Source organism: Carettochelys insculpta, chromosome 12, assembly GCF_033958435.1.
Source record: "Carettochelys insculpta isolate YL-2023 chromosome 12, ASM3395843v1, whole genome shotgun sequence".
Taxonomy (NCBI): Eukaryota; Metazoa; Chordata; order Testudines; family Carettochelyidae; genus Carettochelys; species Carettochelys insculpta.
Genome location: NC_134148.1, coordinates 4,896,378 through 4,920,420, shown reverse-complemented (window position 1 = coordinate 4,920,420; position 24,043 = coordinate 4,896,378). Strand labels below are relative to the sequence as shown.

The following is a 24,043-nucleotide window of genomic DNA, read 5'->3' as shown; positions in this document are numbered from 1 at the left end:
AGGATGTGACTGCCAGGATCGCTGCTGGTGGCAGCTGCCACCAAATATGGTAGCTCATTGTCTGCTCCAAATTACGCCAGGAGGTAGCCCAAGGTGCCCTGTGTATTGCCGGAGATGGCTACACTGCAATGTAAGTCTCACGGCAGAACTCAAGTCAGCAGAGTTTGTTAACACAGGGCCTGAGGATCTGCGCTCATTTGTGACTGCACGTTCAGAACCCCAGGGCTCCAGTGCCTGCACTGCACACTGTGGGCCTGTGGCCAGCCACCCACGTACCAGCCACCCTAGCACCGTCCCAGCATGTAGCTTCTTTCACAATGTGGGGAAACTTGCCAGCCCAGTAAACCTGACTGTCCAAGGACAAAGACAAGCATCTCATGGGGTTGTGGGCTACTTTGGGCAGCTCCCAGAGCATGCGCCCGGTGGGGTCCAGCCACATTATGAAGTAAACCTGGGTCCCAGCTCTACTCAGACCTTCCACCTCGGTAGGATCCTGGGCCCGCCATGAGCTTTGCATTAGCAGGATTAGAGAGTAGGCAGAAAGGGGGTTAATCCTGAGCCTGAGTTCAAACTCGGGGCTTAGCTTACAATGTAAACATTCTCCTCAGAGATGGCTAAAGATCTAGGCTCTGATATTTACTGTGAGTCTGATCATAAGGAACAGTCAGCTCAGATATATAAGCGGTGTTTCTCCAGCCCGAGCAATCTTCTGCTTTTTTTATTTTTCAGAGGTCGAGTCTCATTCTCGTCCTTCCTCGCTTGCATTAGTCCCACCCACACACACTCTGTTCAAGGGCTGAACTCTGCACTCCAGAATCTTGGAATGTCCAGACAGCTCCCCATGGATTGCAGAGTAAAATGCCCAAAAGAAACAGACTGGGCATCATCTAATGATGCTTCCTTCCCCCTCCTGTGGGCAGAGAGAAAATGCTGTTGAGAAGTGGTTGTTCCCCTCTATTCGGCACTGGTGAGGCCACATCTGGAATATGGTGTCCAGTGTTGGGCCCCCGATACGAAAAGGATGTGGATGTGCTGGGAGCAGGTTCAGTGGAAGGCAGCAGAAATGATTAAGGGGCTGGAGCACAAGACCTGTGAGGAGAGGCTGAGGGATTTGGGGTTATTTAGGTTGCAGAAGAGAAGACTTAGGGGTGATTTAATAGCAGCCTTCAGCTTCCTAAAGAGGAGCTCTAAAGAGGATGGAGAGAGGCTGTTCTCATTGCTGACGGATGGCAGAACAAGGAGCAATGGTCTGATGTTACAGAAGGAGAGGAGTAGGTTGGATATTGGGAAAAACTACTTCCCAGGAGGGTGGTGAAGCGCTGGAATGTGTTGCCTACAGACGTGGTAGATTCTCCATCTCTGAAGGTTTTTAAGTCCCGGCTGGACAAGGTCCTGGCTGTGATGACTTAGTTGGGGCTGATCCTGCTTTGGGCAGGGGTCTGGACTCGATTCCCTCCTGTGGTCCCTTCCAGCCCTAGGGTTCCACGAGTCTATGATCATCTCAAAAGTCAGATCCGTGTGCTTGCTCAAGGGCCATACTTTGATATGCATGCTGGACAAACTTCTCCCTCTGGTGCAACTTAATTGGCATCTGAGGAGTTGCACTGATGTAACTGAGAGGATAAATTTGTCCCACTGAAGAGACCATTAACCCACCAACAGAGAGTTGGTGATGCTCCCAAGACCTCGCAGGATGGGCAGTGTCTAGGGCAGTATTTAGGTTCTAAATATATATTTTAATGCCAGCTTCTCATTCATTGAGATTCAGCATCTGAACTCCCATCGTTAACCTTCCCAGTGTGGAAAGGCTGGAGACAGAGAAGCTAAGGTGTGGGACCTTTAGAAATGAAGATCTACTGACTTGAGTCTCTCATCACCAGAGCGCTCAAACACCTCCTTGGATGAATGAATGATGAAGGTCACTGTGGAGAAAAGCCTCGTCGTACCAGGCTTACCCCCTACAAAGCTACCATCTTGTGTTCAGGAACCACCCTTCCATGTGAGAAGAGAAACATGATCTTGTCCTCTCCAAATCTCTCCTTGGTGCCAAGTGAACTTGGGCTGGGTCATGATCTAATGCCTGGGATCTTGACTGCTTCCCAGGGCCTGGTGGAGCTGGGTCTCCTTAGACACACCTATTAATGAAGAGCTTATGCAGGTGGATCTATACCTGTTAGGGATGTTCTGGGATTACTCAGTGCTGCCTTGTTGCAGAGGGCTGGACTGGATGACCTCTTAAGGTCCCTTCCACCCCCACATTTCTAGCAGTCTCCCAGCTGAAACATCTCCTGAAGACCAGTGTTTTGAGGAGCATATGCATGGGAAGGAAGAGGCTCTGCTCCTAGCCCTGCCTCCTGTTCAAATCAGATGTCAGACTGAAGAAAAGAGGCTCTTAACTCCTGCCAGCTTGTGTCAGGTTGGCTTCCATTGGGTATGGTTTTGTTCCCCTCGCCTCATAATCCAGAGGCATATGCGCTATAGCATAAGCTAATATAATGGGTCATGCGAGGATTTACAGCTAATTACTACAGGCTCGAGTGCTCGCAGAAGGATGATTCATGCTTGCTGGAATATATTTAGCGACTAAGGAACAGCTTGGCTGTCCAAAGAAAAGCGACTGGGCCACCGCAGAGTAGCCCAGAGTCTCAGGCTTTGGGAAGGTGATGTGTGTTGGAAATCCTGGATTCTGGGCCTCCCACGTGCCCTTTCTGTAAGATACAGACACCCCAGGAGCTGCTTTAATTGGCAGTGGTCTTTCCTGGAGTTACTCTTGGCCAGTGGTCCCTCTACTCTTTTCCATCCATGGGCAGAATAAATTTTGTTATGCATACCAAGGCATGGATGGATACACGCCATCAATAGAACCACCTGTTGTCCCCCATGGATGGTGGTGGAAGCTTTGCTAATTAGTTGGGCAGCACCTGAATCTCTCCTGGGCAGCTGCTAGAGGGCTCAGCTTACAGGCAATGCTGCTTTGGGCTAGTCTGCAGCCTGGAACAGCCCAGAACCCCTATAATTCCTGATGTTTTCCCACCTCTTGCTCCACTCCAATGATATTACCAATGGCGGTAGCCACAGAAGGCTGGGAGGCTGACCCAGAGAAGAGTCCAATGGCTTGTAGGCTTATTTCCTGCTCCAGCACAAACATTCTGTGGGATCTGCAGGTGACCCATGAGGGCTGAGATCAACAAAGGTGTTTAGGTGCCTAACTCACATTGAATTCAATGGACATCAGGTGCCTAAATATCTTTGAGGATCTGGGCCTTAGTCTCTTAGTTCTTTCTGTAAAATGGGAGCAGTTGCACCATTCATCTTACCTTGGAGCTGTGTGGTGAGGATAAAATACACTGGAAGAGCTCAGATACTGTAGCAACGCAGGCAGCAGGGGCAGGTAAGTACAGAAGATAATAGCAGCATATTGTGCCCTACCTAACTTCTGTGCTGTGGGAAAAATTCTCCCCGATGCCTTTAACAGCACTTATCTGCAGCCAGACGATGTAGTGGGGTCAGGTGCGGGGCTGGCTGAGGCCCCAAATGTCATTTTCTAATGAAGCCTCGTCACAGCCCTGTGAAGAAGTTACTTTGTCTGAGTGGTGTGAGCAGTCTGGCTGGAACCACAGAAAGATGTGGAATTAATCTGTGTCTGACCCACATCCCTAGCCAGCTGCGGTTTGCTCCAATGTTGTTTGCATCTGCAAATTGTCCAGGGAGGTTTCCTGTGAACTTGTTTGCTATCTCAGCACAGTCAGTCACCTGGTGTTTCCCCTGAATCACTGATTGGGTCAGCCAAGCAGCACAGCTCACCCAAAGGCTCTTTCGTTTAGTTTCTCAACCAAAGAAGCTACGCTTGAGTTGACGCTTCTGACCCAGACCAGAAATAAAGTCCTGATTTCAGGGCTCTTGCTCTAACTGCTAGACAATGTTCCCTCCCAGGTGGAATTGAAGGACACGTCTGATGCTTTAATGCAGAGCTGGGCATTCTACCTGCTTTAGCTTTCTAGTTAGTGTGTTGTGATCTCAACCAGGTATGGAGCCCCTGTGTCAGTCCTGGAGTCTGACTTGAATTAACAATGACAGAAAGAGGCCAGAATGAATATCCCAGAGTCAAACACTTCTGTACGGGGGGGTGGGGCAATTCCCCTCTGGGTCCAGACTTAGCAGCCGGTCTCAGAGCGATGCAAACCCACTTGAAAGTAGACAGTGGCCGCCGCTCTGTTTTGTACGGCAGAATGAAAAATTCAGTTGGGTTTAAAACCTTTTCCTGGACAGCCTGACTAAGTGCAAATTCCTCTCTTGGGGGCTTGGTAAAAACCAAGGGGCAGGTCCTCAACTCCATTGTCTGGCAGGCGTGTGAACTTGAGCCAGGGTTCCTGGAGGCCCCCAGCACTGGGTGATGGGAAGATAGAGATGATGTAACACCATCTTTTCCTCTCCTAAACCCTCATCTGCTTCACGCCCCTCTGGGCCTATATCCAGCACACCTCATCTGGCCCTGGGGCCCTAACTGCAGAACTGTGGTTTAATCCGCTCTTCTCTAGGGGCTCTATCATTCTGATGCTATTTCATAGCCAGATGTAATGACTGATCAAGGGGGAAATTAAATATGAAGTTAAATGGTCCTGGAGATTAGAGCATAAACCTTTCAGATCAAGGGTAGTGTCTGCCCACATGGGGGTCCTGACTGACTGAGCCCACTAAGCCATACTGCAAAAGAAAAACTGCCCAGGAGCCAGTGAAAATTTCTTGCTTGGTGTCTCTAGACAGCTGATAAGAGCACCTCCTTCTGTAAGAAAAAGGACCTAATTTATTCAAGAGTAACTATTTGGGAGGCCCAAGTTGAAATACCTTAAAGGGATGTGATTTTTCTGATCAGAGTGAGCAGTCATCCTCTAAAAGCTGCCTCTTTTAGAGCATCTCAACCCTGGTAAAGTGAGGCACACAAAATTACTAGTCACGTAACAATTATAAATTGGGATGCATAATAACAGCCATGACTGATTAGCGCTCTAAACCCTGTTGTCCTTAAATGTGCCATTGCTTGATCGCTAATGAGTGACCTTCAACTCCCAGATTACTATTCAAGCAAAAAAAATTCCTTGATTTTTAACGGAGAAAGTTTTGCCTACAGCTACGCTGCAGAGAATAGACACCCCCCCTCCCCCATCATCATGTTGTGTGAAGTCGCAGCTGTTCAGTCATTTTAATCTCCAGAGATGGCTTTTAAATCTAGGCATCTGAACAATTTGGGGATTTTATTATTGAAAAGAAAACAGCTCTGACATAGTTTTAAGAGCAAAAGAGAGAGAAAAGAATGGAGGTGAAACGCCATAATGCCAGCTAGAAGTTAGGTGCATTTTCTGGCTCAGCTTTAATTGCAAAAATCCCCCAGTCTGTGCTACTGCAGTGGGTAGAAGATTTAATAGCGAGGTCAGAATAAGATTATTCTTCCTGAAATCTAAAGGGGAAGAAAGAATTATACCCTGAAATCAAAGATCTCCCCCCTTATGCCTCCTCCTGACTTAAGAGTGCACTTTAATGAAGGCTTCTGTGATTTGCAATATATCTTTTAGGTTAAAGCATCTCTCTCTACAATAGGCCTGATCCTAAAGTCAGTGGAATAATTCCTTCTGACGGCAGCTGGGTTTTTTTCTCTCTGTTCTCTTTGAATGCTGTTTTCAAGGGTGGGTTTTTTATTTTTTAACTGGAGCTCTGAGCTCTCTTTGCAGTCTGTGAATGCATTTGAAAGGGCTTCCCTTGTAGTCACTCACTGCTGAGCGAAGGCAGATGGGGACAAAAAGGAATGATTTTTTTTTCAGAGGAAATCAGGGAAAACCCACAGCTTGGATGGGGTGGTGGAACTAGGAGGGACTTTATTGATTCCTGTAAACAACTTGGCCTTTTGGTGTCCTTCACTGGCATGTAGGTTAATCTGAACTTTATAGATCTGGGGCAGGGCTCTGCATCTGTCTAATACCTTTACCCCCAGCTGATGGTCTAGGAGGTACTTCATCCTGCTGGCCTCCATGACCTCGGGAGGTCCCTTCCAGTTGCAGGGTTCTATGGTGCAGCTAATGCAAAGGCCCTGGTGGAGTCCGTGGGGTGATGTGGGTGGGTAAATTCAGCCTGGTGCTGCCCTGTTCCTGCTGAAGGTTGCCTTGTCTCCCTCGAAGCGGCAGCGCCCGCAAGCCTTGGCTGCCTCATTGAGACAGCTCTGTTTTTGCCAGGTCCCCCACCCCTTTACAAACAGCAGATCTCAGAGGAGGGGGTGAACTCTGGTGTTCCCTTGCGTGGGTCACGTAGCATTGCTTTCTGGCCGTGGCTTCCGCTCGCTTGGCAGCAAGCTTCCCTCAGCAAGGCCGAGCTGGTCCTCTGCTAAAGTGATCGCGGCTGACACACCAGGCTCCCAAGCATCAGACATTTCCGCCCCAGCAAAGCCCCTGCTCAGGCTGGGTGGAGCTTTCGTATTTGTTTTGTTCGCCTCTAACAGATTAAAATAGCTGTTCTCCGATGGTGGCTCACCCCCCCCCATGCTACTGTGACCCATTTAAATGGGGTGGCATTAGACTTGTTGCACCCCGAGCCCTCAGACTTCATCTCCCCCAGTTTTGGGGTGACCGGCAGAGTTCCTTGTAAGATGAGCCCTTGGGTGGCCCCCCAGGAGAGATTCAGGTGATTAGCAGCGCCTCCGCTGCCCCCAGCATATGTTTCTAATGGTGGTGCCCATCCACGCATCCCTTGGTGCACATAACAAAATGTATCCCGCCCATAGATGGGAAACGATCATCGAGAACACTGGTGACCGGGGGGCGGGGTGCAGCCTTTGTCACGCCCAGCCCGCCCCCCCCCATGTTTGGCAGCCTTGTTGTTGTCAGATACGGGTGGGGGTCACCCTGCAATGAAGTTGGAGAGCCCCTGACTTAAAACATTAGTAACTTTCATTGTTTGCAGGACTCTGGCGCCGCGCTGGCCTGCCCTCGGCTCCCACACTGAGGCTTTAAAGGGGAGCTATTTTATTGGGATTACCAGGCTGCGGTTCAGCTTTGGCCCCAGGTCTCCCCTAGGAACGGTGCGAGCTCTCTGTCCTTCACACGCGGCAACCAGGGCGTACCACACCCCTCCCCCTGGGAACTGGCTGTCATGCGCCCCATGCCTTAGCCGCACGGAGCGAGGGTGAGGGTTGTAAGCAGGAGACTAGGGCGGGAGCCATGTGGTCTGGTGGCGTCACACCAGTAAACAAGTTAATCCTCCTTCCCGATGGGAGTGGTGGGGCGGGGGCTAGGGAGGGGGAGCCAGTGGGCAGAGTTAAGCGCGGGGAGGCTGCGAGCGGAGCTCAGAATAGCTGCGCCCCGCTGGTGCCCGGTTCCTCCCGCAGGAGAAGGGAGCCCTAGTTCCGCGGTGGCATCCGCCCAGCCCTGCTCGGCTGGAGCTGTCCGGGCGTCGTGGTTCTGAACCCGGAGCCTGAGCCCGGTCCGGTCCGTCCACTGCGGGCGCGGCTCCGCGAACCCAGGCGGCGGAGCTGGGAGCTGTCCGGGGGTCGTGGTACTGAAGCTGGCGCCTGAGCCTCGTCCAGTCCATCCCGGGCAGGCGCGGCGGGGCGCGGCTCCCCTAGGCGGTGGCGCTGGGAGCTGTCCAGTCGTCGTGGTGCTGAACCCGGCTCCCGAGCCCGGTCTAGTCCATCACCTGCGGGCGCGGCGCTGCTAACCCAAGCCGAGGCGCCCGGAGCTGTCCACGGCTGGATGTGCTGATCCGCCAAACTCCAGGCACAGCGGAGCCGCTCACCCATGCGGCTGCTCTGAGCCCGGCAGCCCCGATCCTAGCGGACGCGGAGATCGCTAGCCACACCGCCGCTTCTCCCTCAGTCCAGCTCCAGCCTCACTCCGGCCCGCGATGGCGTTCATGGTGAAGTCCATGGTGGGCGGCCAGCTGAAGAACCTCACTGGGGGTCTGGGCGGAGAGGACAAGGGGGATGGCGAGAAATCCCCGGCCGAAGCCCAAGGCATGACGCGGGAGGAGTACGAGGAATACCAGAAGCAGCTAGTGGAGGAAAAGTGAGTGCTCAGGCCTCGCGGAGGGACCTGGGGGGCTGACGGTGTGTGCTGCTCCTGTGACCCTTCTTATCTCCCCATAAGTCAGCTGCCCTCTGACCCACACGCTCCGCTGCCCGATCGGCTCCCCGTTGGAGGTCAGTTTTAAAAAAGCCCGGTAAACTTATCGGCCAGACTCGTGATCTCCCCATCCCCAGAAAAAATGTCAGGAGAGTTCCCTAAAGAAGCTGGTTTTTGCTCAACGGACCGAGGAGATCCTGGCCAGCACATCAGGGGTGTGATCACCAGGGGAGATGCCAGGCGGGGACCCCGCCAAATGGAAAAGGAGCATAGAAAGGTGGGGGGGGCAAGAAATTCGTATCCACCCCATAATAGCCCAGACTTTAATTGCCTAACTAGACCGGGCATCTTGCCTAACTAGCCCATCAAAGACCCACAAACGCCCTGGCCGATCACACAGTCCGGGCTGTGACTAACTTCGCTGCGCGTTCAAATACCCAAGCAGTCCTGGCTTTAAACGCGCAGTTGATCGCCACGAAACCAACGGCGCTGCAGCTGGGGGAAATGTCTGGGGACCTTGGTTGGGTGGCGGGGGTCCACCCAGGGCTGGCAAAGGAAACACCAAGCGCCGGGGCGATCGCACTCAATACTTCATAAATAGTTCTACCGAATCCCTCCATAGTTACTCATTTAAACGTCTCTGCCCCGTAGTTTGTTTTCGGGTCCCTGCTTTTTGGGGGGCGGGGAGGGGGGAAGATTGTACTTGCCGAAGCCATTGCGTGTGCACCGGGAAATGGCGTGCCTACGGGCTCCCCCCCTCCCCCCGATCCGGATCACATTGGAATTCGGGTTCCTTGGCAAGCTCGGAGCCCTCCAACACCGAGCGTGGAGTAAGATCCCCCTTTCCTAAGGAGTCGGTCATTTCGCTGCTGACTTTGCCCCTTGGCCACTCAAACTGGAATGGGGACGCCCGACCCGTTCACACCAGAGGGCTGATTCCGGAGCAATGGAACGAAGCCGCAGCAGCGGGTTGGACATGGCTGGCCTCCAAATGGCTGGCCGTTAACTCAACCGAAGTTAGGAGGGGCCCTGCAGTGGCTGCGCACGCCAGGTGGGGTTGATTGCTCCGTGGATTTGCTCTTGGAGGTAAACGCTGGAGGGGTTTTCCCGCCGTGTGTATTAGACAGTGGCTCCGTGGCCGATGCTGGGCTCCCCCGCGGTGGCTGGAGCAGACAAGGGCTGAGCTGGGGAAAGACTTACCCGGCCAGATGCGAGTGGGAGAGACACCCCGAGCCCCAATTCAGACCTGGCCGTGGCCGATCCGGGGGTGACCTGCCCTGGGCAGCCGCTACCTCGGCCTGGCTGACGGACCTTCTTTCCCCACGTTGCCTGCAGAATGGAAAGGGACGCCCAGTTCGCCCAGCGCAAAGCGGAGAGAGCCACGCTGCGGACCCACTTCCGAGACAAGTACCGGCTCCCCAAGGTAAGGAGCGCGGCGCCCCGCCCTCCGCTGCCTCGCCGGGTTGGGGGGGGGGTGCTGGATTCCGGCCCCCGGCTCCTCCAGGGTATCCCCAGCAGCAGCGTGGCTCAGGGCTGGCCACCAGCGAGGCCTGCACAGGAGGGAGGATTCCTGCCCCACCGCCCCCCACGCTCTCGGGGGAGCATGAGCTGGGAGCGGGGATCAGCCCTCCCTGGCCGGCCGATTGGATCCTAGTTGCAGCCTAGACAGGGTCCGCCCGCCTAAGAAGTAGCTAGTCAATTTCACGGGCGCCTGACATTTCCGCCCGCCTAAGAACCAGCTAGTCAATTTCACCGACACCTGGCGTTCCCACGCTGCCCTCTAGTCACCTACCTCCTTGCTCGCTCAGCCTCCCGCCCTCTATAGCCCTTCCACTGTCCTTGACAACCAGCCGCTACTCGCGTCTCCCTACCCCATCTGCAAGCCTACGCCGGTGCCTGGCAGGTCATTAGCAGAGCCTCAGCAGCCTGTGTTTCTATTGGTGGTTCACATCCGCACATGCCTTCTTGCACATAATAAAATGTATTCCGCTCATGGATGGGAAAAATTAGAGGGAACATTGGCCCAGACCCTTTTGGGGCAGCAAGGGGTAACCCCGGGGCGAACAAACTTTTCCCACTGGGCTCCACTTTTCTTTCCTCCCCTCTCCCCGCTGCCGTGTCTAATATAAGCCAAGCCAAGGGAAATTTTGGTTCTGGTCACATGAAAACAAAACCTTTCAGTGTGTGCAAAGAAGAAGCCTGTAACAACTTAATTAATCCGGCTAGAAACGTGAATACACAGCCATAAAACCGGTCCCAGATTTCAACCTTTTTAATAAGATGGGCCAGCCTGAGACCCAGCAGCGGCTGGCGCTGTGCCCTCGCCCTTATGAAATTTCATGCCTCCCTGGCTCTCCCCACCTCCCCCCTTTGCTCACCCCTGGGATGATCTGTCAGCCAGCCAAATTCGCTCTCATGGGCTAGGCACATGTCTGGTCATCACTAGGGTGGATGGAAGTACTGGAAGCAGTACGGGTTTTGCCTCTAGCGTTCAACCTTGTCAGGCAACCAGTTAGGGGGAAAAATCAGAACCTCACGAAAAAGGCCATAACACAGAGAAACACCTTCTAATTTTAACCAACTTTGGCAGGACACTTTGAAACACCCTTGGTAATGCAACCCTCTGCGCAAGCTAGTTACTGCTTTGGAAAGCTTTAGCCCCAGGGAGGAGTGTTTTATCATTTTACTATCGCTTTGCTCTTCAGTTAAAGCACAAATCTGTACTCACGGCCAGTGTGAGCTCTGTTTGTACCATGGCCTACATCAACATATTTTTCACTATTTGTAGACTGGACTAATTTTTCAAAAAAGTTTTCTGTCTGTTTTTCTGGAGTCATGAAGATAATAAGACACCTCCCCATTCTTTATACAAAAGAAATTGTAATGTTATTTGCTTAACTTGTGAGTGAAAGGCCAAAGCACCCATGATAAGAACATGAGGACAGCAATACTGGGCCAGACCAAAGGGCCATCCAGGGCAGTCGTCAATGCCGGTGCCCTGGAGGGACTGAACAGAAGAGGCAGTCATTGCGAGATCTGTCCCATTGGCCATTCCCAGCTTCTGACAAACACCAACTAGCAACACCATTCATGTACCGAATCTCCATGTATTTATCTAGCTCTTTCTTGAACCTTGTTAAAGTCTTGGTCTTCCTAACATCCTTTGGCCAAGAGTTCCATCAGTTGACCCTCCATTGTGGGATTAAATACTTCCTGTAGTTTGTTTCATCAATCTCCTTGGGTGACTCCTAGTTCTTGTGCGACAAGACAGAGTAAATAAGACTTCTTTATCCCCACCAGTCATGACTTTATAGATTGCTGTCCTATCCCAACCCTTCACCAGCCTTTTCTAAGCTTAGACACCCCAGGCTTTTTAATCCCCACTCATACAGATGCTGTTCCATAACCAGAATTTTTGTTTGCCTTTTGTGTATCATTTCCAGTTCCATCAGATCTTTTTGAAAGATGTGGTGAGCACATCTGCATGCAATATTCAACTTATAATTGTCTGGCGACAATGTCAAATGCCCCTGTATCATTACTGACTCTTAGTAGAAAGTCTTGTCTGTTATATGGTGTGCACAACAAAGTTATGCGAGTAGAAGAGCGAAAGCAAGAGTGAGTTTGAAGGCGATGGATAAGATCTGGAAAAGCAGAGCAGTTAGCTAAAGAAAGAAGCTGAGCATCTTGAAAATGTGTGTATTCAGCAGCGTGTTGTATGGATGTGAGACACGGGTGATAACGAAAGATTCAAAGAGAGGGATATCGGCGTTGGAGAGGAGTTGTTATGGAAAGATTCTGAGAATAGGATGGATGTAGAAGGTCACCAATGAGGAATTATATAGAAAGATACAGCCGAAAGAGAACCTGTTGCAGAAGGTTATATAACGGAAACAACAACTACTTGGGCATATTTGCAGAATGAGCGACGAACGAAAAATCAAGACCTTGGTATTCGACATAATGGACGGTTGGAATAGGAGAGGCCGACCCCACAGAGAATGGGTAGATGATGTAGGAGATTGGTGTGGAGCTCGTCTACAGAAACTAAGCCGCTCCGCACTGGACACGAAACGATGGAAAGGAGATACTGAGAGAGGCGTCAGACACCAATGGGTGCTGAGCCCATGGTTAGTGATGATGATGATAACAAAGTAGAACCTTGTGTTCTTCTCTAACCCCTCCCTGCATATAACTAGAGCCACAGAAAGGCCAAGGCAGTGCCTCGCAATGATACTTACTGACAAAACAAGTCCCACTGATTGGCAGGCAATCAAAATGTTTCACTTGCCCCCACCCCGCACTTGGAATCTGAGTTCAATGCGCTGTTGTTGCATTGGCATCTGTCACGGCAGCACACCAAAGCTCCCAGGTACCTCCTGGGTGTACAGGTCCTCTCCCAGCCATGCTTCACAAAGATGAGGTGGCTGTGGGACCTGGTGTCAACACCACCCTTTTAGGAGCAAGCTGCATCTCTCTGCTTTGCTATCCTCCCCCATCCGTTGTTGACAGGGGCCATGAAGATACAGAGCTGGGGCATGATGCCATACGTCCGTATGGGAGGTTTGCATGGTTCAGGTGGTGCCTGAAGGAGGCCAGGGCCAGTGGCAGGCTTTCCCTTGTTCTCCTTGGCAAACAAGTCAAGGTGCAGGGTGTCCAGAGACGCTGCTGCCTTATCACACTGCAGGAAAAAGACCAGGGAGCCAGAGGCTGCTTCTGAAAAAAGCAGCTGTTGGGTTGCATTGCCGTTACTTACATTCACATCTTGCTAATGCTCCACAGCAAGGGCTACTCGATCCAACTCCTGCTTGGGTGGAGGTCAGGGCTGGTCAAGCCAAGAGTTCCATGTAACGGGCCTATTAGTTTGCCATCTCCTGGATTGTTGGATCGTCATTGATGTCACCCATGGCTGAGTGTTTCTGCTCAAAATGGCTCAGCCCGTGGCTAATGGGAGCAGGGTCGTACTGTCAATAACAGCTGCCAGTTAGTCAACCGTACCCACAGCTGATCTTTGGTGCTTGTGCTGGGGGTGGGAAGAAATCCTTATTGTTCTGCGCAAAGCTAACAGGACAATCAGCAGTATTTCATAGAATTGTAGAATCATAGAACAATAGAGCTGGAAGAGACCTAAAAAAAGCCATTGAGTCCAACCCCCTGCCCTAGGCAGGACCAAACCCATCAGATCAGCCCAGCCAGGGCTTTGTCGAGGCGAAACTTAAACACCTCCAGGGATGGAGACTCCACTACTCCCCTGGGTAGAACATTCCACTGCTTCACCACCCTCCTAGTGAAAAAGTTTTTCCTAATGTTCAACCTGGACCTTCCCAACCGCAACTTGAGACCATTGTTCCGTGTTCTGCCATCCGTGACCACTGCGAACAGCCTCTCTCCAGCCTCTTTGCAACCTCCCTTCAGTAAGTTGAAGGCTGTTATCAAGTCCCCACTCAGTCTTCTCTTCTGCAGACTAAACAGTCCCAATTCCCTCAACCTTTCTTCATAGGTCATATGCGCCAGCCCCCTAATTATTTTGGTTGCCCTCTGCTGGACTCTCTCGAGTGTATCCACTGTATCCAGTGTATTTGAGTGGACTGCATCCCATCAGCCTCCTCCTGAGCTGACCAGTATACAGCTCAGATATCCCAATAAACTGAGCAGCTTTAGACTGCCCCTCCCTACAAAGGCTGCAGCTGGAAGCCAGGCATGGGTGTGGTAGCATTTCTCTACCATTTCTCTTTCAAAGTGCTCTGTCAGTCATAGAGTCAGACAGGCTTGGAAACGCATACATGAGGAGAAGGCTTTGGGTGGTGTCATGGTCGAGGGGTTCTGGGCACACGGCTCCCTTCCTGGCAAAGGAGCTGGGTCTGATTTTAAAGTGCTGTGAAATGCACATGCCAAACAGGATTGGCTTGAGAGCTGGGATGCCAGAGAGACCACCTGGGGTAGAGTTTGGAGGCCATTTGTTGACCGGAGCTGCCCTTTCTCCTGGCCTGGCTTTACGGGGGGGCTGTGTTTTAGGCAGTGGAATGGACAGTACCAAGGCATCAGACATGCAAGGCTGAGCTGAGAAAGCGTGTGCTCCGTACATGCCTCCGACTCACAGCCCAGCATTCAGGGGTGCTGAGCAGGGGCACACAGACTGCCCCAAGGCACACGAAGCCAGCTCCAAAGAGGTTACATCTCAGGTTTTAGGCACTGCTGCTTCCTGCCAGGTGCCAGGTACTTTGCTCATGACCAGCACAATTCTCAAACCAGGGGCAGAGGCAGGGCCCTGCATGACTTCCCTCCAGGACTTGGGCTGGAGACCACCTAACAACACCCAAGGTGGTGGGGGGGGGAGGAAAGAAGAGGACAGACACCCCAGTGCTGTAACCCAATGGCTAGGGTCCTCACCCTGAACACGGGGCAGCCTGACGCCATTCCCATTCTCTGCTGCTCCACACGGGGTGCGTGCAAGGATCTGCTACATTCTGGACCAGGGTCCTGAGAAGAGCAGCTTTCCCACACTGTCCAGTGACTAAGGCAGGCAAATGGACAGCGGTAGATGCTGCTTCGGGATGAGGGAGCTGCCCTCTCTCAAGGGAAAGCCCTAATCACGGAGCTAAGGGACTTTCTCATGGGGGGTTCATCTCTTGCCAAAGCTGCTCCACTTTCACCACGGAGCATGTGAGAGTCACGCGGTGGTCAAGGTATGGACCTAGGCATGTCTGAGTCACTCCCCGGCTGCTTGACAAGGTGGGATGCGAGCAGGGATCTCCCACTTTGCAAGTGACTGTGCCAACAGCTGGCCTATGACGTGTTCTGAAGTAGGGAGCTTAGGGTTCTCACCTAGCCCCTCGGGGACCCTGGCGGAATTGCTCCAGCTTTTGAAGCGACCTGAACAATGAGCTCACTTGGGCTTTAATTAAATAGCAATTGGGCACAACCAGGTGAAAGTGACCCCTGTGGCCTGCTCACATGGGATGCTGAAGAACCCACTTCAGCTAGAGCAGATGCTAGATGAGAAGAAGCGAGTTGGAGCGCAAACTCTTCCAAGCTTTCCGGCTGAGGCCGATCCTCTCGAATTAAACATTAAAACAGGGTCAAAAGAGGAGGCTGGCAGGAGAAGCCCTCCCTAGCCCAGCGGTTAGCGCACTCAGCAGGGCTAGTTCAGCTCTTCTATGCTCGAGGAGGAAGGATTGAAACAGGGATCTGCCACCACTGAATATGTGGTCCCCCAACATCGGTGTCCCTCTTCTTGTCCCCACTGGCAAGGACACCCAGCCAGTCACTAGCTGATCAAACCGCTCCTCAGTAATTCCTAATGTGGGTGGACGGGAGGCCGGTAGTTCGGTCATTGACTGGCGTTCCTACAGCTGAGTCAGGGTGCTGCGGTTTTGGGGCACTCTTTGAGAGCCATCCAAGCTGAAGAGGGAAAGTGGAACAGGTGCCAGCTCACACTTCATCCCACCCTGGCGAGCAATATCTCTGCGCTGGGAATATCTGACCATCGCCAGCCGTCCCTTCTGCTGTCTGCTGCTGCGTTTGTTGGTTTGGCTTGTTCCGTTTCCAAATGAGGCCTTCCTCTGGGACCAAAAAGGCCCACCTCTTTCCTTTGCAGCCTGCCGGTGAGGGATGGACTCCTTTCTTATGGGACTCGCTGTCTTCTCATGCACAAACTTTCTGCACTTCCAGGTAGGGCCCCCGGAGGCTTTGTGACGTTCACACCTGGCCGTCATCCAGGCTCATTCCAGGTTCAGGGCTGAAAGGCTCCATCCCTCTTGCAGTCGCTAACTTTTCTAATAGTTGGGGCAGCAGTTTCACCTGCAGCCACGCACAGGGTGGGAGTTTCTTGGTGGAAAGATGCTGATGCTTCCCATGGTCTTTGCTGAGAGCTCGCTTGTTGGCCACATCATGCCATATGCCACTGAAGGGTCTGGCAATCCAGCATTATCATAGAATCATAGAATCCTCGGGCTGGAAGGGACCTCAGGAGGTCATCTAGTCCAGCCCACTGCTTCAAGAAGGATCAACTCCTTGACTCTCAGCTCAGGTCTGGTACATAGCTGGCTTCTCCTCCTCCTCCAGAAGTCTGACTTCCGCTACCATTACACATCCTCACCTAGCACAACTCACAAGATCATGCTGCAAATGTCTCCAGGGCCATAGCCTTGCTATTGTCTCTCTGTGCTGTGAGGCAATCCATCAGGAACTGGGAGGAATGCATGACTTAGTTCTCCCAGAACAGAAACCTATCTGAACAGATTGTTCCTTGGGTAACGTACGTGTTCATGAGCTGTTCCTGAAGTCAGCATTCTGTGCTTTCAATCTGTCTTTTCCGTGCGCCTTCTCCACATTTTCCGATGCTTCAGCGTGCGTTTGAATTTCCTCCAACCTGCCTCTTTTCTTGTCTTCTCATCCTGGTTTATGGACTCACCAAGCGGCCATCCATTTCATGCAGTTCATCACAACATTCCTAAGTCTCTGGATTCCAATGCCACAATCAATTTCTCTTCCTCTTAGACTATGGCTGAAGACAGAGGACCATAGTTGCTAGCTTCTGCCAGGTTGGCTTCAAACTACATTCTGCGTCACACTGCCTGTCTCACCCAGAACAGTCCTGGCATGATGCAGGCCTCTCTGCTCAAGTGGGTCATTTGCAAAGTAGTTTTGACGCTTCTGTTTAATCAACTGTGTTTTGCAAGCGCTTGCTTCGTCACACATGACATAGGCCCAGGCTTATCTCAGAGAGCAGAACATCTCAAAACACTTCATCATCATGGCGTATACTGCGTTAACATCAGTTGCCAGTAAAGGAATCACGGGACAGTTATCAATAGTCACAAGATATAAAATAGCAGAGAGAAAAACATCTCAGTATCAGTCCAGTCTGCAGATAATTACAAAGATGTTGATGGTAGGAACAAGCTCATACCTCATGTGACTGTGAACTTTGCTTTATCCAAAGGCCTAAAAAGACAGGAAAAGGCATCAGCTATACAACCCAAGCTAAATATTTCCCAAACCAGTACTAGTTTGAGTACATAGTTGCACTGTCTATTGTATTAAGAAGCTTTCTTCCAGTTTTGGTCAAAATTAGCCAACGTTACTTCAAGTTTTGGCCCTTTTTTTATGCTTTTCTTCAGATTGGTAACATTTAAGCATTATGTGGTACAGGTTGTAGCGACCTTGTCCGGCACCCTCAGGACCGGTGTGGTCCCGGATTAGGGGATTTGATGGCCAGGGGAGGTCAGACCAGCTGCCTGGAGGGGGGACATCCCACTCCTGCAGGGCTCTCTCCGCAGGTTGTTGGGTTCTCCCCACATCTGGGAGGGCTTCCAGCCACAGGGCCGCCAGGGTTCCCCCCACTCCCCAGCCAGGGTTCCCGCACCTGGGGGTGCTGGTGTGGCTCTGCGCCTCAGCCAGCTCCCAGCCATGGTGGGGCTGCTCTCTGGCCCGGCAACATCCCTTGAACTGGGTGAGAGAAAGCCAGACGATGGGGTTTGAACTTGTACAGAAGATCCGCACCACTTCTAGCATCTCCATCAGGCTTGGTGGTGACCACGAGATAAGAGGCTAATATGACAGCAGTGACATTTTCTAGCTGATGGGTTCTCCTGCTCTTTAATCAGCCCCCTTTTTAAATCTGCCTGGTGGCTTATGTACCATACCAACTCGGCAGAGTCTTAAAGGCCACGCTCATGCCTTACCTCCTGCCCTGTGCCAGGAAGCCCGTGCTCCCTGGCTAATGCGTAGCAGCCAGGAATACCACTTCACAATGCAGAGGCTTCTCCGGCTGGCCAAAGGAGAGCAGCCCCTTTAAGTAGCAATTAACAATAGGCTTAAGTGTACAGCTGTTTTTTTTTTCTGGAAGCCTAGCCAGCTGGAGTGCCACGCCCCTTCTCCGGCTCTTAATGGCTGTTGGTCTGCAAAGCCTCCCTGTGTATCCCCTCCCTCTCATCTCAGCTTCACCCGCGGTTTGGCTGCTCTCTCAATATGAAGAGTCAAACAGAAGTAACGCCACTGAAGTCAGTCACTTTCGTCTAGAGCCACAAAGGTATTTCGGCGCCTGACGCCCACTGATTTCACTGACGATGTCATAACAGCATCTTTCTGCACCGGGTCTTGTTTCCCCCTCCACTTCACTTCCTCGTGCTTCAGCTAATTTCTGTTTGGGTATGTCTGCTTAGCGCTGGCTGAATGATTCAGCAGGAACAATTTAGCCTCCTATAATTCAGCCTCCTCCTTTGCTGGTGGCATAATTCAAGTGCCTCTCAGTTTCTTAAATTCAGTTCAGTATAAGCCCCCCCCACCCCACCCCACCAGCCACTTTTGGTAATCCCCTGAACTGTCTGCAAATATCCCAAACTGGTCATGTGTTGACTTGGTTTTGAAAGGGCAGATCAAACATTTCATACTGTGCACCAATTTGATAAACACATGTGCAGTCCTACACACAAGCTAAAAATGCATCATCTGCCAAGGCTAACGCCAGGTAAGTGGTTCACTTGGAAGCTCTTCCCACAAACAAGGGTCTGTCTCCCCAGCAGCCTTTGTTCGAAATAAGCTACGCCGGGAGAGCTGGTTTTTTTTTTGTTTGTTTCAGAACGAAGGAGTGTGTCTACACTTGCATTCTTCTTGCAAATGAGGCAATCAAAAAGGCAAAGGAGGTACAAATTTGCATATTTCGTGCCTCATTTGCATATTCTAGTTTTGAAAGAGCTTCTCTCGAAAGAGGAAAGCCCGTGTAGATGCTGTTCTTTCGAAAATAAACCCATCTTCGAAAGAATCCTTCTTCCCTTTATTTAATGGGAAGAAGGACTTTTTCGAAGATGGGGGTTTACTTTTGAAAGACCAGTGTTCACACTGGCTTTCTTCTTTTGAAAGAAGCTCCTTCTAAATTAGAATATTCAAATGAGGTGTTGAACATGCAAATTTATTCCTCGTTTGCATTTTTCGATTTGAGTAATTTGCATACCTCTTTCAAAAGAGGAATGCAAGTATAGACACACCCAAGGGCCGTGTCTACACAAGCCCCAAACTTCTTCAAAGTTTACTAATGAAGTGCTGAAATGCATATTCAGCACCTCATTAGCATGCGGGCGGCCGCGGCACTTCGAAATTGACGTGGCTCACCGCCGCGCAGCTCGTCCTGATGGGGCGCCTTTTCGAAAGGACCCCCACCTACTTCGAAGTCCCCTTATTCCCATCTGCTCATAGGAATAAGCATGGCCATAGGAATAAGCATGGCCAAATAAGAATTTACATGGCCATTTAGAAGTTTGGGGCTAGTGTAGACACAACCAAGGAGTCTTCCACAGACAGGGTTTATTTTTGAAAGAGCCCCATCTACACCTCTTGCTTTCTTTCACAAAACCCTCGTCCGAAAAAACATTATGCAAATGAAGCACCAGGTATGCAAATCGGTGGCTTATTTGCATTTTCGATTTCCCTCATTTGCACGTTTCTTTCGAAAGAGTAATGCAAGTGTAGACACCGGGGCTGTGGCCGCGCTACCCCCCCAACTCCTTTCGCAAAGGGCGTGTTAATGAGGGATTGCAGAAGATGCTAATGAGGTGCTGACAACATGAATATGCAGTGCCTCATTAGCATAATGGTGGCCACACGATTCCAAAGCACTGCTTTCGGAAAACATGCCACCCATGTAGGCGGGGGCCTTTTGAAAGGACCCCCTGACTTTGGAAGCCCCTTCTTCCTATGAAGTTTTGGGAAGAAGGGGCTTGTGAAGTCTGATGGATGCTTTCTACGCAGGCAGCAGTGTTGCAAAAGCAGCACTTGCAACTTGCGCGTGACTGCCATTATGCTAATGAGGTGCTGCATATTCATGTCAGTGCCTCATTAGCATCTTCCAAAATCCCCCATTAAAATGCGCCTTCCGAAAGGCGGGAACTCACGTGGCCGCAGCCAGCCAGAATGAGGTTTCCCCATTTGGAAATACGCCAGATGTTGGGGTAGTTATTTCCCAATAACTGTGCTGCATAGACCTGCCCAAAGAGGCGGAGACACTTCCCAAGTGAAGGGATGCATATTCATTCCTGAGTCTGACTGCTGCTTTCGCCCAGCTCTGATTAGTGTCGATGGTTTTGTGTGAATAGAGACAATTTTCTTCCGTGGACCTTTTCCGCGGTAGCAACCGATACCGCCAAATCTGTTGTGCTGACTCTTTTAAAGTTGGCCTGTGGTTTAGCTCTCTGTTAACGCTGCCAGGGTGTTCCGAATTCAGCAGACGACTTAAGTGACGAAGTAAAGTCGAGCCGCTGCTGAAATGCAGCATTACTCAGCAAGCCACCGAGGAGCGTGTTTCAGGGTTTGTCTACATCACGCGGAAGCTAGACGCAGTCAGGGTCGATCTTCGGGGGTTCGATTTTGCTCACCTGGTAGGGACGCACAAAATCAAACTGTCTGGGGTTGGCAGTCAAGCCCTGTACTCCTCAATCTCGCGAGGCGTAAGGAAGGCTGATGGGAAAGTTTCACCCACTGTCTTCCCTCAGTAAGGATGACCATGATGTCGCTAGAATTGCATATCTACAACCGCGTTTAATGTCTAGTATAGAGCTGGCCTCAGGCTCTGACTTCAGCAGAACTGGTGCAGGTGCCTAACTCTGAGCAAGTGACTAAGCACAATGCTGAACCAGGGCCTCTAGTCTTTTCCCCTTCCTACTCGTTCTCTCCTTCCTTATCTCTGCCCCAGAGCCTGATCCTCATCTACTCACTCACGCTCTTCTCTTTGATTGATGTGACCCTGCAGAACGAAATCGACGACAGCCAGATCCAGCTGGCAGGAGGGGAAGTGGAGCTCCCGAAGGAGCTGGCCAAGATGATCGAGCAAGATAACGAGGAGGAAGAGGGAAAGGACTCTGTTATCGGGCAGCTGGCCAATATCCAGAACCTGGACCTTGATTCCCTGAAGGATAAAGCCCAGGCCACGCTGGAGGATCTGAAGCAGTCGGCTGAAAAGTGCTCTGTTATGTGACCCGGCTGTTTCCCTTGATAGAACACCCCAGTCTTAACCTTCTTAAGTTGGGGGGAGGAGGGATGCGGTGGCTGGTCTGGGAGCAGCCACTGTTCATAAAAGCTAGCCAGTGGGCAACCCACTGAGTGTCACCCTTCCCTGTGTGAGTCGGAGACCTTTTCGACCCCGTGCTCTGCCCAGATTCCTTGAAACAGACACACCTGTCCCCTTCTTCTCGTGACGTGTTTTCCAATGTGAGGGCAGAGTAGAGAGGCAACATTGCCCTTTCCCATCCTGGGGTCAGAGTTAAAACTGCCAGGACCTCTCCCCGCTTCAATAGCTTAGCATAGAAGGACGAGATGTGATGAACGTTACCGAGCCGAGTCTATGAATGGGAGCCAAAAAAAACCCCACCTCTGGAGAGCATCAGAGTGGTGGTGCTCACCTCCTCTGCCTTCTCTTCCAGCCTGGGGAAGGCGCTCTGGAGCACACCTCCTCGAGGTGATGACTGGCAGGGTCTTCCCTTTGTTTTCCACAAAGCCACGATGGGGAAAGTCCCACCTCCATAGCGACACCAGGAAACACTGCTACTCATTTGCCTGCCAGGCGCCTTTTGAGTATTGATCTCAATGCACTTGGCAAAGGAGGGGAGAGTTATATCAGTCCCATAGTAGGCAGGCGGAATCAAGGCACAGTGCATTTCCACCCAACTCAGCAGCAGGGGCAGGAACAGAGCCCAGGCTCGGTGGTGGTCAGTTGTCTTTGCCCCCGGTTGCCCTTCCAGGTAAGAAACTTCACTTACAGGAAACACGGTCAACTGCCCTGTCACTTCCGCAGTACGGGACGGACCGTAATTCGCATTCCTTGCTGGCGTGAATATGTCAGCTCTGTGTAACGAGGGGAAAATCCACCTATGCGTTGTGATGTAACCATGCCAAGGTGTTGTCTGACTGCCCACCCTTCTATGCCCTCCTTATTCCTTGGTACTGGTATAACTGATGGAATAAATACCAGGAGCTCTCTATGCATTTCTTTCTCAGCCATATCTGCATCCTAAAAAGATGTGTGGGCCATGTTTCTCCCCATCCAGTTAGTCTTCTTCGTGTAGTAGCCAACGATGGCCTCCATGAACCACAACACACCATGGCAAAGGCTATTGAAGTCAGTGGCGTCAGCGCTGACTGTAGGTTGTATGGCTGAAGCACTTAGCTTATTTCCAAACACTCACAACCTTCGCAAGATTTCTAACAGATGCCGGCTGCTGGTGAAAGATGCCCGCCCCCAGCCATACACAGGATGTGGCTGCATCAAAGCCGGTTCAGCGGAGGGCAAAGAAAATGATTAAGGGGCTGGAGCACATGACCTATGAGGGATTTGGGCTTGTTTAGTTTGCAGAAGAGAAGAGCGAGGGGCCGTTTGATCACAGCCTTCGACTTCCTGAAGGGGAGCTCTGAAGAGGATGGCGAGAGCCTGGTATCAGTGGTGACGGATGATAGAAAAGGAGCAATGGTCTGAAGTTGCAGAGGGAGAGGTGTAGGTTGAATATTAAGAAAAACTGTTTCCCCAGGAGGGTGGTGAAGCACTGGAATGTGTTACCTAGAGAGGTGGTGGAATCTCCATCCCTAGAGGTTTTTAAGTCCTGGCTTGACATAGTCCTGGCTGGGAAGATTTGGCTGGGGTTGATCCTGCTTTGGGCCCGGGGCTGGACTAGATGATTTCCTGAGGTCCCGTCCAGCCCTACGATTCTATGATTTTATGTTTAAATCTCCTGGCAACTCTGCCACGTCTCAGAATGAAGGCACGAAGGCACAGAACTCGACCTATGGCCTCACCTTCCGAATACAACCATTTGGAGAAGCAACTTGATTGCACTGGCCTGGACTGTGGACCAGTGTGCTCTGTAAGCTGAGCACTCAGGTGGCCACCCAGGAGCAATTCAGGTGCCACCCAGCTGATTAGCAGCTCACCCACAGCAGGCAGAGAGCGTGTCTATTGGTGGTATGCATCTGCATGTGCCTTGGAGCACATAAAATTTATTCCACACATGGATGGCACAATGTAGCGAGCACTGAGGTTGTCTTGAGCAATGCAACACCTAGGGCTGTCTGCCTGCCAGCCACCATCAGCACACATGGGAGTGGAAGAAACATGACTAAAGGGACCAGTTGCTGCAGTCAGTGCCGGGCAAGGCAGGGCAGGTTGTGGGGGCCGGCTCTTAGTAATCCAGCACATTTCTGCACTGCAGTCTTAATTAAACCGGGGATGTTTCCTTTTTAACCACACCACTTCTAAGAGCAACGAGCGGCTTCAGCTCTCGCCCACATCTAGGGTGCTGCAGAGTCAAAGTCACTCTGCCATGGGCTCCATTCCCCCCCGAAGGGCAGCCGAGCCAAAGAACATCAAGGCAGCCTGCTGTGTTTTATTGCTTATTCATAACAGGCAGCTTGCCTATATATAGGCAGCAAACCGGCAATAGTGCGCCTTGCTTCACAGGTCAACGACACATATCACTGCAGCTTGCCTCCCCGAAGGTGAGGCCTGAAGCTGGCGAGTGAGAAGGGAAAGGGGATGAACTGGCCCTGCTTTTAGCAGAGGGTTGGACTCGACGGCCTCCTGAGGTCTCTCCCACCCCTATGATTCTATGAATGATTCTTTAACCGAAAGCATAGAGCAGGCTTTGTGCAGCAGGAAACTTGTGCCAAACAGGCATCGTTTCCAAACGGTGAAACTTACCGGAGGTGGGAGGCAGACAATGAGAGGCCACACAGCTCCGGAGACAAGCTGGTCCTAGCAACAACGTCTTTATTTAGTCTCTCTTCCACATTGTCTAATTTTTGAGTTTCTCCAGCCAATTTCTAAGGCAGCAGCTTTGTTCATAAGGGCTCGGGTTTGCCAAAGGCCCGGTGAGTGTGGAGGCGACGTCTAGATTACAGAGATTAGTCGACTGAAGATTTTGTTGGACGAAAACCTCTGTCGACAGACCGCAACA

The 24,043-nt window shown here is 51.4% G+C and overlaps 1 protein-coding gene across 1 annotated transcript; it reads left to right on the top strand.

Annotated features, from left to right (window-relative positions):
- The first annotated feature begins 7,887 nt into the window (after positions 1 to 7,887).
- Positions 7,888 to 21,370, top strand: CPLX3 (complexin 3). Its single transcript, XM_075007128.1, has 3 exons — positions 7,888 to 8,048; positions 9,441 to 9,528; positions 20,851 to 21,370. Exons 1-3 carry the CDS (start codon positions 7,888 to 7,890, stop codon positions 21,073 to 21,075), a joined length of 474 nt encoding a protein of 157 aa, XP_074863229.1. The 3' UTR covers positions 21,076 to 21,370.
- The last annotated feature ends 2,673 nt before the right edge of the window (positions 21,371 to 24,043 follow it).